Source organism: Lissotriton helveticus, chromosome 11 (assembly GCF_964261635.1).
Source record: "Lissotriton helveticus chromosome 11, aLisHel1.1, whole genome shotgun sequence".
NCBI lineage: Eukaryota > Metazoa > Chordata > Amphibia > Caudata > Salamandridae > Lissotriton > Lissotriton helveticus.
The window spans coordinates 530,749,811-530,763,474 of NC_136072.1; the positions used below are offsets into that span (position 1 = coordinate 530,749,811).

At 43.5% G+C, this 13,664-nt stretch overlaps 1 protein-coding gene across 7 annotated transcripts in view; it reads left to right on the forward strand.

The window, feature by feature from the left end:
- Positions 1-13,664, forward strand: part of AGFG1 (ArfGAP with FG repeats 1) — a 429,459-nt gene that overhangs the window by 129,549 nt on the left and 286,246 nt on the right. For all 7 annotated transcript variants that reach the window (XM_078666216.1, XM_078666214.1, XM_078666215.1 and 4 more), the window contains exon 3: positions 7,382-7,497. In XM_078666216.1, the coding sequence (XP_078522342.1) occupies positions 7,382-7,497 (116 nt within the window). The remainder of the gene's footprint in view (positions 1-7,381; positions 7,498-13,664) is intronic.

The window sequence follows — 13,664 nt, forward strand, 5'->3', positions numbered from 1 at the left end:
TGAGATCAGAGAAATAATGGTCCACATTGATGAAACTGTATTGATCCATAATAATGAACTTAAGACTTATCTGGTTAGAATGTACAACGACAGAATTTGTTTTGGTAAGTCATACAGAAAAAATGAGCCACATATAGTGTTCTCAGCTGATTTGACTTCTGAAGTTATTGCTGCCAAAATACGATCACGGGATGCAGTAAAATCAGCAGAAACCATTGTAAGAAATGTCCTGAACTATTTAGGACTTAATAGCAAATTTTGTGATGCCCCAGAGCTCTGAAATCATGGGCCCCAACAAGAATGTTTGATGTTGTCCTAACATTTTTATACATCATCCTTAAATATCAGCAAAGCAAAACTGTTACAAACTAATGTTTTTAAGTTCTGAAAAGAAGCCGGCAAAATTGTTGATGGTTTTGAAGATATAAGCAAAGAAGTTTACGACAATTCCATGAACCCAACAGGCTTATGCTGTGCCAATGTACTGTCTTTTCCAAATCCTATTTTATGAATTACATCAAGGCAAAAAGTAAACTCTGCTACACATGATGACTGCCCACGCAATCTATGACAAGTACAAAAGCAGACAGCTAATCCCTCCAATTATTAGGATTGATGTATCAAAAAGTTATACTGACAAAGTACCGAGCAGGAACTTGTTAGTAGCTCATGCTGTAAAATATGGTGACTCGCACCACTTCCAAGTCACTTTACCAGGAAAGGATTTACAATTGCTGCTCTAGATAATTTTGATTTTGAAGACAGCTCTTCTTTGTGTGGAACATCCAGCACACATGATGCTGCCATGGTGCTTTTTCAAGACTGTACCAATGAAGTAGCTGCTGGAAAACAAGCTGTGTCACCTGTAGGTATAAACAAATGAAGCTACAAACGTATAACTCAATTGCCTTGCCTACGTGTGCAAAATCACTACATGCCACCAACATGTCTGTCTACCAGAAAGTTTCAACGTGGCTTAGGTCATTGATCTTCTATCTGATTATGCGGTGGGCAAAGCTGAATTAACTTAATCAATCTTATGACTTAATCGCTGTGGACTGAAGGATGAAGAAAAGCCAGTTCCTCCGTGGGCTGGAATTCATGCTCTAATCTCCCAAAATACCATCCCACTGAAGAAGGTTGGGTTTTTATCAGTAATACCATCTTCAGTCACAAACTACGCAACAGTATACACAGCTCTAAAAACATTTCCATAATGTGCATTCACAGCATGACGATCAGCCTATCCTGCCGATTTTCTGCGATAAAGGTGTTTTCTGTATTGTAGCTGCCATTTTTATGAGAAGTCCAGAACAATTTGATGATCTATATCCTATGATGGTCGTTTTTCACATGGCTAACGTTGCGTTGCGGTGTTCCGTCAGTTATCTCAGTGCATGTGGCATAGATGATGCACTTATTGAGGCTGAAACTTTGGGGGAAAATCTGTCCAGTCAGTATTGAGCTGAACTCATGTTATCTTGTTACAAGGTGTGCTCATCATATCTGAGGCTAAAGAAACATCGTGTTGGAATGCTTTCTGAAGCAAGATTTACAAATGAAAATTTTCATATCTTATCTCAGAAGTGAGCAAGGTACAGGGTCCACTGCATTCAGAAGACATAAGGCAAGGCCAGGCAAGGTTCAATACATTCAGTTCAAAATCAGAAAACCAGGTTCGAAGAGTTTGTCTAAGAATGTGAAAAAAAATCAGAACTTCGCAAGTACTATAGAAATGTTTTACACATGATAGCTCTAGTGAAAAACTTGGTATATGCTGTTCGGGAAGGTGATTGGGAGATTTACATGAAGGCTGTGGAGACACTGATTGCTGTGTTTCGCAAATTCGAGGTAGAAAAACGATACCTCTATAAATAATTCATCCAAATTCATTTTCTGGTGAAAAACAGAGAGGGAAAGTTCCATGCTGCGGCTCCTGATATTAACTGGAACAAACGATCCAAAGATCACAGAAAAGCTCCATGGGAATTGTTGGTCAGACACATAAGTGAATATATTGCTCAATGGCAGCTAGTTTAACATGAGGTCCTTTCTATTTGCAGTGTTTTCAGAGATGACAAATTCAAAATTAATGGACCATCATGAAACTTACGAACTTGTGGGAGCGGGGGTTGTTTTAATAAACATGGCGACAGCCTTCTTCATTTCATGCAGCAGCAATGAAACCCGTTTGAAATGACTGAGCTTATGTGACTATACAACTTTGTGATCAAACAATATGTGTATAACAATATAAAGACACATAAGAGTTTCGTCCAACCAGCCACTACAAAATAGGTCACAAACAAATCTACTTCCGCAAGCACATAGAGAGATGGCTATAGCAAAAGCAAGGGGTGAATTTATCAAGGACATTGTCGCAGGATCTTCGTCCTACAAATGCATTATTTGGTGGAGATGCTGCAACCAAACCAGTGAAGCACAAATTCATACAAGAGCACGGCAAAAAAAAAACATTCACCTGAAGAATTTTATTTTGAAATGGTGTCCTCATTGAAAACTGCTGTTGTTGTGGACTATGTCACAATTACGAATGGTCAGGATTTCATCCTAGCAAAACTTTGGAGAGGCTGCTGTTCAGAAATCAAAGTCAGTGTGCACCTTGCAAGAAATGCACATTGTCTTTGGCATTTTTTGTCAGAGAATGTAAGAATCAGGCAAATGTGTACATGTGGAAAAATTGACCTTGCCTGCATCAAAAAATCGACTTGTTTAACTGTGCTCAGGAGAAATTTTGGTTGTCAACATCGAAGCAGATGACCTTGGAGATGTTAACTCGCCTAAACATTTCTAATGCTTAAGTGAATACTGAATGTCCAGTTATCGAAAGTGCAATGATTGTCAATGAGGATTTGGTGCTTGCAGAGATGTATTCAAAAGGTACGGGACATATTGTTCTAGAACTAAACAGCAAATTGGGGGAAGCAGAACTTCATGTTCGAAATGGTTTCAATCGAGTCATTGTACTGTGAAATGACAGATTTTATTATTGCTTTACATAGATGTGATGCAATATTAAGTCAAGAATTATCATAGTTATGGATACGTTATGGAACAGGGGAGAAAAGACACTTAATTCCTCTTCATATTCTGCACAAGAAACTTGACCCAGAGATGCCCAGTGTGATCAGGGTACATATTCTAATAGGTGCTGAAACTTTGAGCAACATTGGAACAAAGCTTGGAACTTAAACTGCTGAACCTGTGAAGATTTTCTAAGACAGAAGAAGAATGTGACTTTAAAGAAGTATCAAAATACCTTGTGCGCTTACGGAAAATGAGTTCTGACTGTTACACGTTTGAAGATCCTCTCTATAGTCAGTTCAAGAGATCAGAACCACTAAGTGACCTTCCACCAACATCTTATTCTGTGCATGGACACATGAAAAGAGCATTCTACTTTATCAGAAGATATTTAAATGTTTTGGATCATGCATATGTAGAAAAAGTTCAGTGTGAATTTGCTTGGAAAGATATAGATGGGGTGCTAAAACCTACAAAATGTCTAAAGCCTCTACCCACAGAACTTACATGTACTTTGCAAAACCTGTGTTACAAAAAGATGTCCCTGTCAATATGCTCTTCTTAAATGTCAACCTTCTGCACTCATACCACGAGCGATTGCCAAAACAAACCATGTAAATGTGTCTAAATCCGCAGTGATATACAATTTTTATGATTTCATATTCCGGTCTTGAACATTGTTTGGTGTATGCATAAAAGTATTAAAAACCATTATTATTTGTTTCATTTTATATACGTCTCTTCTTCCTCTATTATAGCTGACATTTTTAAAAATGGCAGAAGGGTTGCTCTGAGGAGTTATTTTCTTTCTCTAAAAGAATATTTGACCCCCAAACCCTATGCTTAGGCACTCATCCTCCTAGACCTCTCTGCCGCCTTCGACACAGTCTGCCACCGCACACTACGCGCACGCCTCCATGCCGTAGGGATCTGAGACAAGGCTCTGGATTGGACCACCTCCTTCCTCTCCGGCAGAACCCAGAGCGTTCGCCTCCCTCCATTCTGAAGCCTCCGAGATCATCTGCGGCGTACCACAGGGATCCTCCATCAGCACGACTCTGTTCAACATTTACATGGCCCTGCTCGCACGCGTAGCCCTACAGCACGACCTCAACATAATCTCCTACGCCGACGACACTCAGCTGATCCGCTCTCTCACCAATGACCCCATCACTGCCAAAGCCAACCTCCATGAAGGAATGAAGGCCTTTGCCGACTGAATGAAGACTAGCCGTCTGAAGCTGAACTCGGACAAGACTGGGGTCCTCCTCGGCTCCAACCCTTCAGCCTGGGATAACTCCTGGTGGCCGACAGCACTGGGGGCAGCCCCGACACCCACCGACCACGCACGCAACCTGGGAATCATCCTCGACTCAATGCTGTCAATGACCAAGCAAGTCAACGCCGTCTCCTCCTCCTGTTCAACACCCTCCGCATGCTCCGCAAGACAACTCCTGGTGGCCGACAGCACTGGGGGCAGCCCCGACACCCACTGACCACGCACGCAACCTGGGAATCATCCTCGACTCAGTGCTGTCAATGACCAAGCAAGTCAACGCCGTCTCCTCCTCCTGCTTCAACACCCTCCGCATGCTCCGCAAGATCTACAGATGGATCCCGACAGATACAAGAAAGACAGTCACCCAGGCCCTCGTCAGCAGCAGACTCGACTACGGAATCACCCTCTACGCAGGAGCCCCGACCAAGCTCATCAAACGACTACAACGCATCCAAAACGCCTCGGCACGACTGATCCTCGATGTATCACGCCACGGCCACATCACCCCCCCCCCCTAGGAAACCTGCACTGGCTCCCTGTCAACAAGGGGATATCCTTCAAGCTCCTCACCCACGCACACAAGGCACTCCACAAGACCGGCCCAGACTTCCTCAACAGACGGCTCTCCTTCTACATCCCCAACCACCAGCTACGCTCCGCCGACCTCTCACTCGCCACCGTCCCACGCATCCGAAGAACAACCACCGGTGGGAGATCCTTCTCCCACCTAACCGCCAAGACATGAAACACCCTCCCACTGAGCCTACGACAGACCCAAGACCTGCTGACCTTCAGGAGGATACTCCAGACCTGGCTGTTCGATCAGTAGTGCCCCCCCCCCCTTCCTCAGCGCCTTGAGACCCTCGCGGGTATGTAGTGCACTATACAAATGATTGATTGATTGATTGAATGAAGTATTGTGGTCTCATGGTTCCTGAAATATGACGTTATCACTGCAGCACTTCCGCCATTTAAAAAATAAATGTCATCCAGAAAAATTCAGCCCGGATCAGCAATGTCTACCCAAGCTAAATTACTTCTACAATGATTCAAAAACATAACTCAAGAACGACACTCTCTAGACAACCATTTTTTACGGAGGTATATCAGGGGTCCTGGAATACTAGTTGTTCTGACATTGGTAGAGGTCTGCGGAGTTGTTTGGGTTTGCCATTATGACGCAACCCTTATTTTACTAGTAGCTGAAAGGTTTCAATATTTTACTTTTTCCTTTGAAATATTATATATTTTATTTTACTGCATTTTGTGAAATAGTCCGAAATATGTAATATAGATTAATCAAAATAAAATTGTTACTGATTGAATCCCTCCATGCAACTTGAAATCTGATTGTCCAGTTGGATTCTTACCAACTTCCTCTGTTGTGCAAATAAACTCCTCTTGTAAGCCAGGTACACAAGTCCACCTTTTGACTTTGAAAAGCTTTGTGCTCCAGTGAAGAGTAAATTAATAAACTAGAGAATAGAATTTTGACTAGCCCAACAAAAGGAGAAGAGGTGCGTTTAAACTGAAAAGACTTGCTTTTGGTTAAACCTGATGGAGAAGGAGGTACATTGTCTGGCTTGTTTAGAACATTTCTTGGCCCAGCTACGCCATTAGTGGTCTTGAAAGCATCTGCCTACTAGATGTCCAAGAAGGCCACCTGTGGGACTGCAACACTGACTGAAGTTAATTCATTGCTCCTGAGAAAATACCCAAACATTGTATCACTTGTCTGCCAAGTGAGTAAGACAAAACCTCAACAAGGTTATGCGGTGAACCCTTGCTGTAGACATGGACTATCTAAGGCTCTCTTCCTCCCTGGTACAAGCTCCTACTTGTGTCCCTTGGGAAGCATAAGCTTTTCTGTACTTGATTCTCTACATTACTGAACATTGTGATTCTTAACCGCTGAAGGTCGCACCATCTCATTATCTATACACTCCCCTTATGTTATGATGATGAGTGTGGTTTATGCCTGTCAACCCAAGGCGTACCACCCCAGAGACACACTGCTCGCAGACATAGCCCTTTTGCTGCACACCATTGCTCCCAGTGACCACCGAAAATTGCATAAGACTGTACTGAACACTGAAAAGAGCACTCTGCATTGCTTGTATGTACATCTCGCTGACCATGCACTGCATCACATAAGCAACACCACATTTGCTGAGTTTGCTAATGCTCATTGATTCCTCACATCCTCCTGCATATTGCTGTTTGGCAGTCCGTGATGGCAACAGTATTCTGAATATTATTGAAAAGTAATGTAAATCAGTAGAAATATCTCTTTTCCAGACACCATCGTTATTGTGCATTATCTTAATGCTACTGGTATCTGATCTGCTCACTCCACCCTTAAACAGTTAACTCTTACTGTTCTAGCTTACTACCACGTGAAAGTCAAAGCTCTACAAAACGGAAGGACTTGTCAAGTCAGTGAAATCACTGCAAGTAATAGGTTTTATTATAATCAAGCTATCAAACTTAGAAGAAAGAATGGGACTGCTGGCTTCATCGGGATTTAAGCTAACAAGTTCCAGGTCAGCCCATATCAGCACAGCATGCTTAATGTGTAGATCTCTCCTGCCACACAGTGGTAATAATCCTCAATGTAGTGGTTGAAGTGCACGGAATCTTCATGTAGGTGCCAACCCCACTGCCTAGGCTGCTGCTGAACCAGTCTGCACATAATGTTTCAAACAATATACATATTTAGTTTACCTTTACTGTTGCATCAGCTATTTCAAGCAGTTTACATATTTTGTTTGCCTTTACTGTTGCTTCAGCTGCTAAAAAAGCTGGACTATTATTGTTTGATGTCACAGTAAGTTTGACTCAGCCTCCAAGATCCCTCTTAGGAGCTGGATTTGCAGAGACTGTTTTCTGGGTGAGTGCTTGAACTGAATTTAGAGGTATTATTTGCCCAACAGCCTCGCAAGTATGTGCATTACAGCTAGAACATAAACTTTCAGATTGGCTTATATCAGAAAGAACATTAACTAAACGTTACTAATGTAACTTCTTTTGATAGTTTTACTCTCTGTTTTTTCCAAGGTCTGTAAACAAATTTGGCTTGGGTTATTTGATGACAGGTCATCAACAATTCCAGACTTTAGGGATCCACAGAAAGTGAAAGAATTTCTGCAAGAGAAGTATGAAAAGAAGAGATGGTGAGCGATACATTGCTTCCTTTTTTTATTACAATTACTGTACAGTTAGTGGCTGTGTGTATCATTGTATTTGGCAAAGTAGTACATTATGTGAAGCTTTCAGGTCACATCATTTATCAGATCAAGACATAAACACAACCAATGCTGTATTTTGTGTTAATTGTAAGTGCGCAGGTTTGTTTTACAACTTTAAATCTGTCACACAATCTCAGTAAGCATTAGGGAGAATAGATTAGTGAATTGCAAGAGGTTTTAAAACCAATACCATTCTATGTTCACTCTTTTTAATAGAGTTATGGAAGTCTCCTATGTCTTAATGTTCTTTGAAAAGATAGACCGTATAATTCTGGTAGGTAGCCCATGTTTACCTGCCATGCTAAGCACACGCCATGTGCTTCCCACAGCCCACTTCAGAGTGTGAGATATAAACCTGTGGGTAGGTTGTGCAATTCAACAAACCTCGGGTAGGTGAATGACTTGCAGAATTTAAACATGTTTTGTTTCTGATTTCTGACTTGACCGCGCCTCTGTCACTATACCTATTGTAATCAAAGGGAAAAAAAGCAGTTTTAAGAAGCACTGCTTAAAGAGGGGTTTTGATCCTGCCCACATGTTGATCACTTTGACTACAAAGATTGGACAGTCTTTGTGCCCCTCCGCAGAAATTGCTTGTATTGTACTTGTAAGGACTTCAATTATCAATTGGGTGAATGAGAGTCCACCACAACTAATAAAGTCACTAACCTTTAAATTTAAACATGTTAGAGCAGACAGGCTTAACTTAAAGAAAGCATGTAAAGCAGTTAGAAGTACTAAAAGAGTTAAGAAGTCAGTAAGTCAAAAAGCTTTGTTCGGCAGATAGCCATAAAAGACAGGACTTAAATGTGGACAAACGGACATACATTTAAAATAGTAAAATGCTGAAACAGTTTACGGTTGGCATGATTTGAGTTAAGGTCCTTGACTTCACTTTTTATATAGCTCCATATTGGCACAGAAAAAACAATACATTTAATAAGCCATTTATACATCATATATAATTCTAAGATTAAAATAAGATATATAAAAACAGAGCTACTTTAATTCAAAGATTTTTTGATTTTGAGAGCTTGACAGACATAGCCTAAAACAGGAACAGCACCGTCCAGACTTTAAAAGTTGGAGGCAATGCAAACAGATAATGTGAGAGCTGGAGCCGAAAGAGCTCAACAACGGCCTTAAAAAGTTCAGCCTGGGCTGAATATAAAAACCGCCAAAGAACATAAAATAAACACGTTTTTGTTTGGTTGAGCTGTCACAAGGACAAAGTGGTAGGCTGTGAATCCTTGTGCCCTGCTCGGGGTGAATTACCAGAAAGGGCAAAGAGCCTAGTTTCGAACAGGTTAAAAAGAAGCTCTGTTTGGGTTAATAACAACCTATATTTGGGTAAATATTGCTCTAGTGACAATCTGGAGAAGGACTTTTCGGTTGCAAATGTTTCGAAATGAATTTATTTCCCCAACTACCTGAAGTATTAACCTGATTAAAAGAACATTTTGGGATTCATAGTTTTCTGTATATGTTAATTGTGTTCGTATATCCTTCCTTGGTGTTCTATTCCTCTATTATAAAAGCATTACAAAAGGAGACGAATATCTGAATGAAATGACACTTCCAGATATGCAAAACCTTTAATTAGAATGTTGCTTAGGTATTCTTCTCCTGGCCAATCTCTCATTGAGTGGTCCGAATTTAACAGATAAGAGTAAGGAAAGGGTCCTTGCTTTTGTGTAAATAAAAAGAAAATGAGAATGTTACACGTCTTATTTTGTACAGCAAACTGTACTGTCAAGGCTTCACAACTTAGGAGATGTTGAACTGTATGGAGTGGCAAGGCAATAATTTGAAAAATAATATCTAATAGAGACATCTAGCCGCAGATTCCTTACCTTTGAATTTCCTCAGGTATCAGACTGGATCCGGAAGATTTTTTGTAAGCAGTACCCTTGCGTGCCGCGGCATTGGTCCGCTCTTCGTGGCGTCATCCACGTCACCTATATAGGAAAAACCTTGGTGCCCTGACGTCAGTTTTTTTTATTTCTGTGTCCGCCAGCAATGATCCGAAAGAAGAGCTATACTTCTGTCAGTTTTTGACAGGATTTTTCCTACGTTTGTCGACCTTTTTTGAGGTGTGTCGAGGATGACATTGTGGAAGACTGGATTCCTGGAGCACCTGTCACTGCCTCATGTCAGTGACGGACGTGCACCTTGTGTGTTTGTGGTGTCTGGAGTGTGACCACACCTCAAAGTTGTGCTCCGACACGTGACATAGGCTTTGAGGGAGTGGTCCATGGAGCTGCTAGCAGCCTGACATGTGACTCAGCAGAAGTCCCAGTCCTGCTCCAGTCTCGGCACCGTTCCAGGAGTCTGAAGTCCTCTTCGTCCCATTCAAAATCGCCCTTGCACTCGGCTAAGATGCACAAAAAACACCAGAAGTTGAAGCAAGTTTCGACATCTCTTCATCCACCGGCTGACGCAACAAAGGAACATCCGCATTTGAGGCGTTGTGCCTTTGAACCTGAGCCTGGGCTGACTGCACCGCTCCAGTTTCCCGGGAGCCGGAGCGACCCTGCTCAAATTAATAATAATAATAATAATAATAATAATAGGGGGTCTTGTAAAGCGCATGGTGACGCACAACGGCGTATCCCCGCGCTCCGATACGAGCGTGGTAAGAGGCGGTACTGAGGGGAGGCCGTTATTTCACATATAGGAGTGTTTTTAGCTTTGCTCTAAATATCGACTCTGTAGGTTCCAAACGCAGCGCAACCGGAAGTTTATTCCAGCTGGATGCGGCAAGATACCTGAAGGACCTGCCGCCCATCCTAGCTCTGGTCACTTTGGGAATGGTAAGGCGCCCTGATCCAGAGGATCTGAGTGCGCGTGTCGGCTCGTAATGAGTCAGGAGACCCTGAAGTGGAAGGGGTGCCCTGCCGTTAATAATCCGATGACAGGTGCAGAGGGCCTTGAATTCCACCCTGCTTCTGACCGGGAGCCAGTGTAAGGCCTGGAGAGCGGCTTTGGAGGCTGATCTTCTCGGCAGTTTGAGCACCAGCCGGGCAGCGGCATTTTGCAAAACCTGTAGACGGCTCAGGTTTTTCTCAAGGGTACCCAAATAGAGCAGGTTGCCGTAGTCCATTTTGGACGTGACTAAAGCGTGCACTAGTGTCCTGCGGGCTTCGGTGGGAAGGAGCTCCAATACCTTCCTGATGGTCTTAAGGATCCCGAAACAGGTGCCAACCACCCTGTTTACCTGGGGACCAAAGGTCAGATCGCAATCGAACCAAATACCTAAATTCCTCGTCTCCCGGCAGGGAGTAGGAGCTGGTCCCAAGCAAGGCGGCCACCACGCTGACGTCCATGCCGCCCGATCACCCCCTACCACCAGCACCTCAGTCTTGTCGCCGTTGAGTTTAAGGCAGTTGGCAGACATCCAGGCAGCAAGTTCTTGCATGCATGCTCTGAAGATGTCTGCCGCAAGACCGGGTGCGCGCGATAGGGAGATGACTAGCTGCGTGTCGTCAGCGTAGGACACCATGCGCAGGCCGTGTCTCTCAACTATGGAGGCGACCGGGGCAACATAAAGGTTAAAAAGCGTCGGGCTTAGGGACGAGCCCTGAGGTACCCCCTGGTCCAGTGCCACTCTCCTGGAGTAGCAGTCGCCCTGCCTGACTTGAAAACCTCGGCCCGACAGAAACGACTGAATCCATTTTAGCGCTGCGTTGCCTACCCCTGCTATGTTCAGACACTGTAGCAGGATGGAATTAGAAGATTTTATGATGCCATAAGTCACATTTTTAGCAGCCCAACCTCTCTGGCATACCTTTTGGACCCCGCAGGGTTGGAGGGAGCCTTATCTGGACCCTCACCAAGTGCTCCGGTCCCTGTGGGCCTCCATGGATCCGTTCATGGAACCGACCCAGCGCCAGTTGTGCCACTGCAACTTTTCCTGGCGCCGGCAAAATGCAAACAGTGCCAGCCCCATTGTGATCCCCGATGACAGAGCCAGAGCTGCGTTGACCGACGCAGATTCTAACGCTGACAGGACCCCTGTTTTCTAGGTCAGAGTCTGAACCCTATTCTGAAGGAGTAGGCCTCGCGTGGAATGGGATGGGTCACTGGACCCTTTAGAATACCAGTATGGGCAGGATATGGACTGGTGTGAGGAACTGGGTGATGCCCAAACACTGGAAACTTCTCCAGATACCAGCAATCTTTCGCCACCTACCATGGCTATGGAGTAAGGAGCTACATATACAATGGTGGTGCGGAGGGCGGCTGAGGTCCTGGACCTTCAGGTGCCCTCGGTGTCGGTCAAGACTAGCATCTTGAGGGAGGTGCTGCAACCGGGAGTCTTCTCCTCTGAATCCTTACTCTCATTCAACAAAGCCCTCACTGACGTCCTTCTGGAGTCCTTGTCCAAACCCAGCACAGGGGCTGCAGTGAATTGGACGATTGCCTGCCACCAGCACACCACTCCACTCCAGGGGCCGTACATTTCCTCACCCAGCACCCTACCCTAGAGAGCATGGTTGTCCAAGTCTCCACTCCCATGGTATGTTACCTGCCCCTCTCCCTGACAGGGAATCCAAGAGGCTGGACAGTTTGGGAAAGAAAATGCTGTGAGAAAATAGTTGAGCAAGTGCTTGGAGGAGACTTGAGCCATTATCTCCCAAGAAAAAACAGACGAGAGAGACGCAGCAAAGTTCACTATACACTGTAGTTTGGACACAATTGATTCTCTGGGAAGAGCGGTTTTGTTTACAGTGGATCTCAGATGCCACACCTAGCTGAGAACGCCAAGCTTTTTGGGGGATGTCCAGGCTTCCCTCCTGAACATGCCAGGCCCATGGTTTCTGTACTCCTTGAAGTACCTCATACAGTGGCCTGAGGGTACCGTATTGACTTAGTCTCCCTCATGAGAGGTTAATAAATCTATTTCTTTTGATATCACAACTCCCCTGCTAATCTCTATTTTGTTAGTCTAAGGACTTAAAGACAAAGAAGGCCGAACCCCTGCACCAGTGGGCCCCTGAAAAGGCTCACTCCCACAGTGACCTCGTACAACTGAAAATACACAAATCGCACACAAACATCATTGAAGTCCACAACAGTACTACACAAAAGAACCACAGGTCAGTTTTTGCTAAAATAGAAGCGTCTGTTTTCATAATGCTAAACATAAAACCCTTTTTAGAAAAACAGGGTGAAAGAAGATTAAGGAACCACACCCTCCCGTGGAATTAAAGAAAGCATTTTACTTAGACCTTACATACAGTTCATCATTAATGATTGTAAATGTTTTTTTTTAATTATGATGAATGATGTTCAGCAATCTGCAGTTCCAAGCAGCTGTAAAAACAAAGCTGTCAGCATTCCATGAAATTTTGTATGGTTCTCTTCAGATGTCGTGCATTGAAGTCAAAGCCTATGCATTACAGCCATTATACCCAGGGTCACTGGGATTATGTGACTTTTTGGCCGCGGCGATGTTCCGCATAATTATAGATTTTAATGTCACATAATCCATCATCTGCCGCATAATCTGCTGATTTTAGCAAAATAAAAATTCGTTTATAGCTCACCCGGTTCAAAATGTACAAAAAAGCAGTGATGTGTTGTCACGCAGTAGAAGGCCCTTTGCAAAGCAGGATTAGTCACCTTTTTGTTTTGCTTATTGCTATATTTAGGTGTTAAGCTGGTGCTAATGAGGTGCAACCACAGATTGACCGTCTCTCTGGGCAAGAACAGGCCCACCCATCACATTAGTTCAGAAAGGTGTTCTTATCCAAATCAGTTTTTCACTTTGTTTTGTTTGTGAAAAAGAAAGTACCTTTGTGCATTTTTGGGTAATACTTTTTATTTGAACTGTGTGGTAAGCCTCTGACACCAAACCACTGCCACCCAGAAACCTTTTGTTTGATAAACACTGTTTAATATTATTTCTACACCGTAAACATGATTGGCTGTGGGAATTGGAGGCTTATATGGTTGTCAGTAGCTGCCGATGATGTGAAGTACCAGGTTCTAGAAATGTTTATCAGGATGGTTTCCTTATGCCTAAATAATTTTGATGAGGTGGTCTAGCCATCAAAACGTTTGAAGACCTCTGTGCAAGTGACACATGC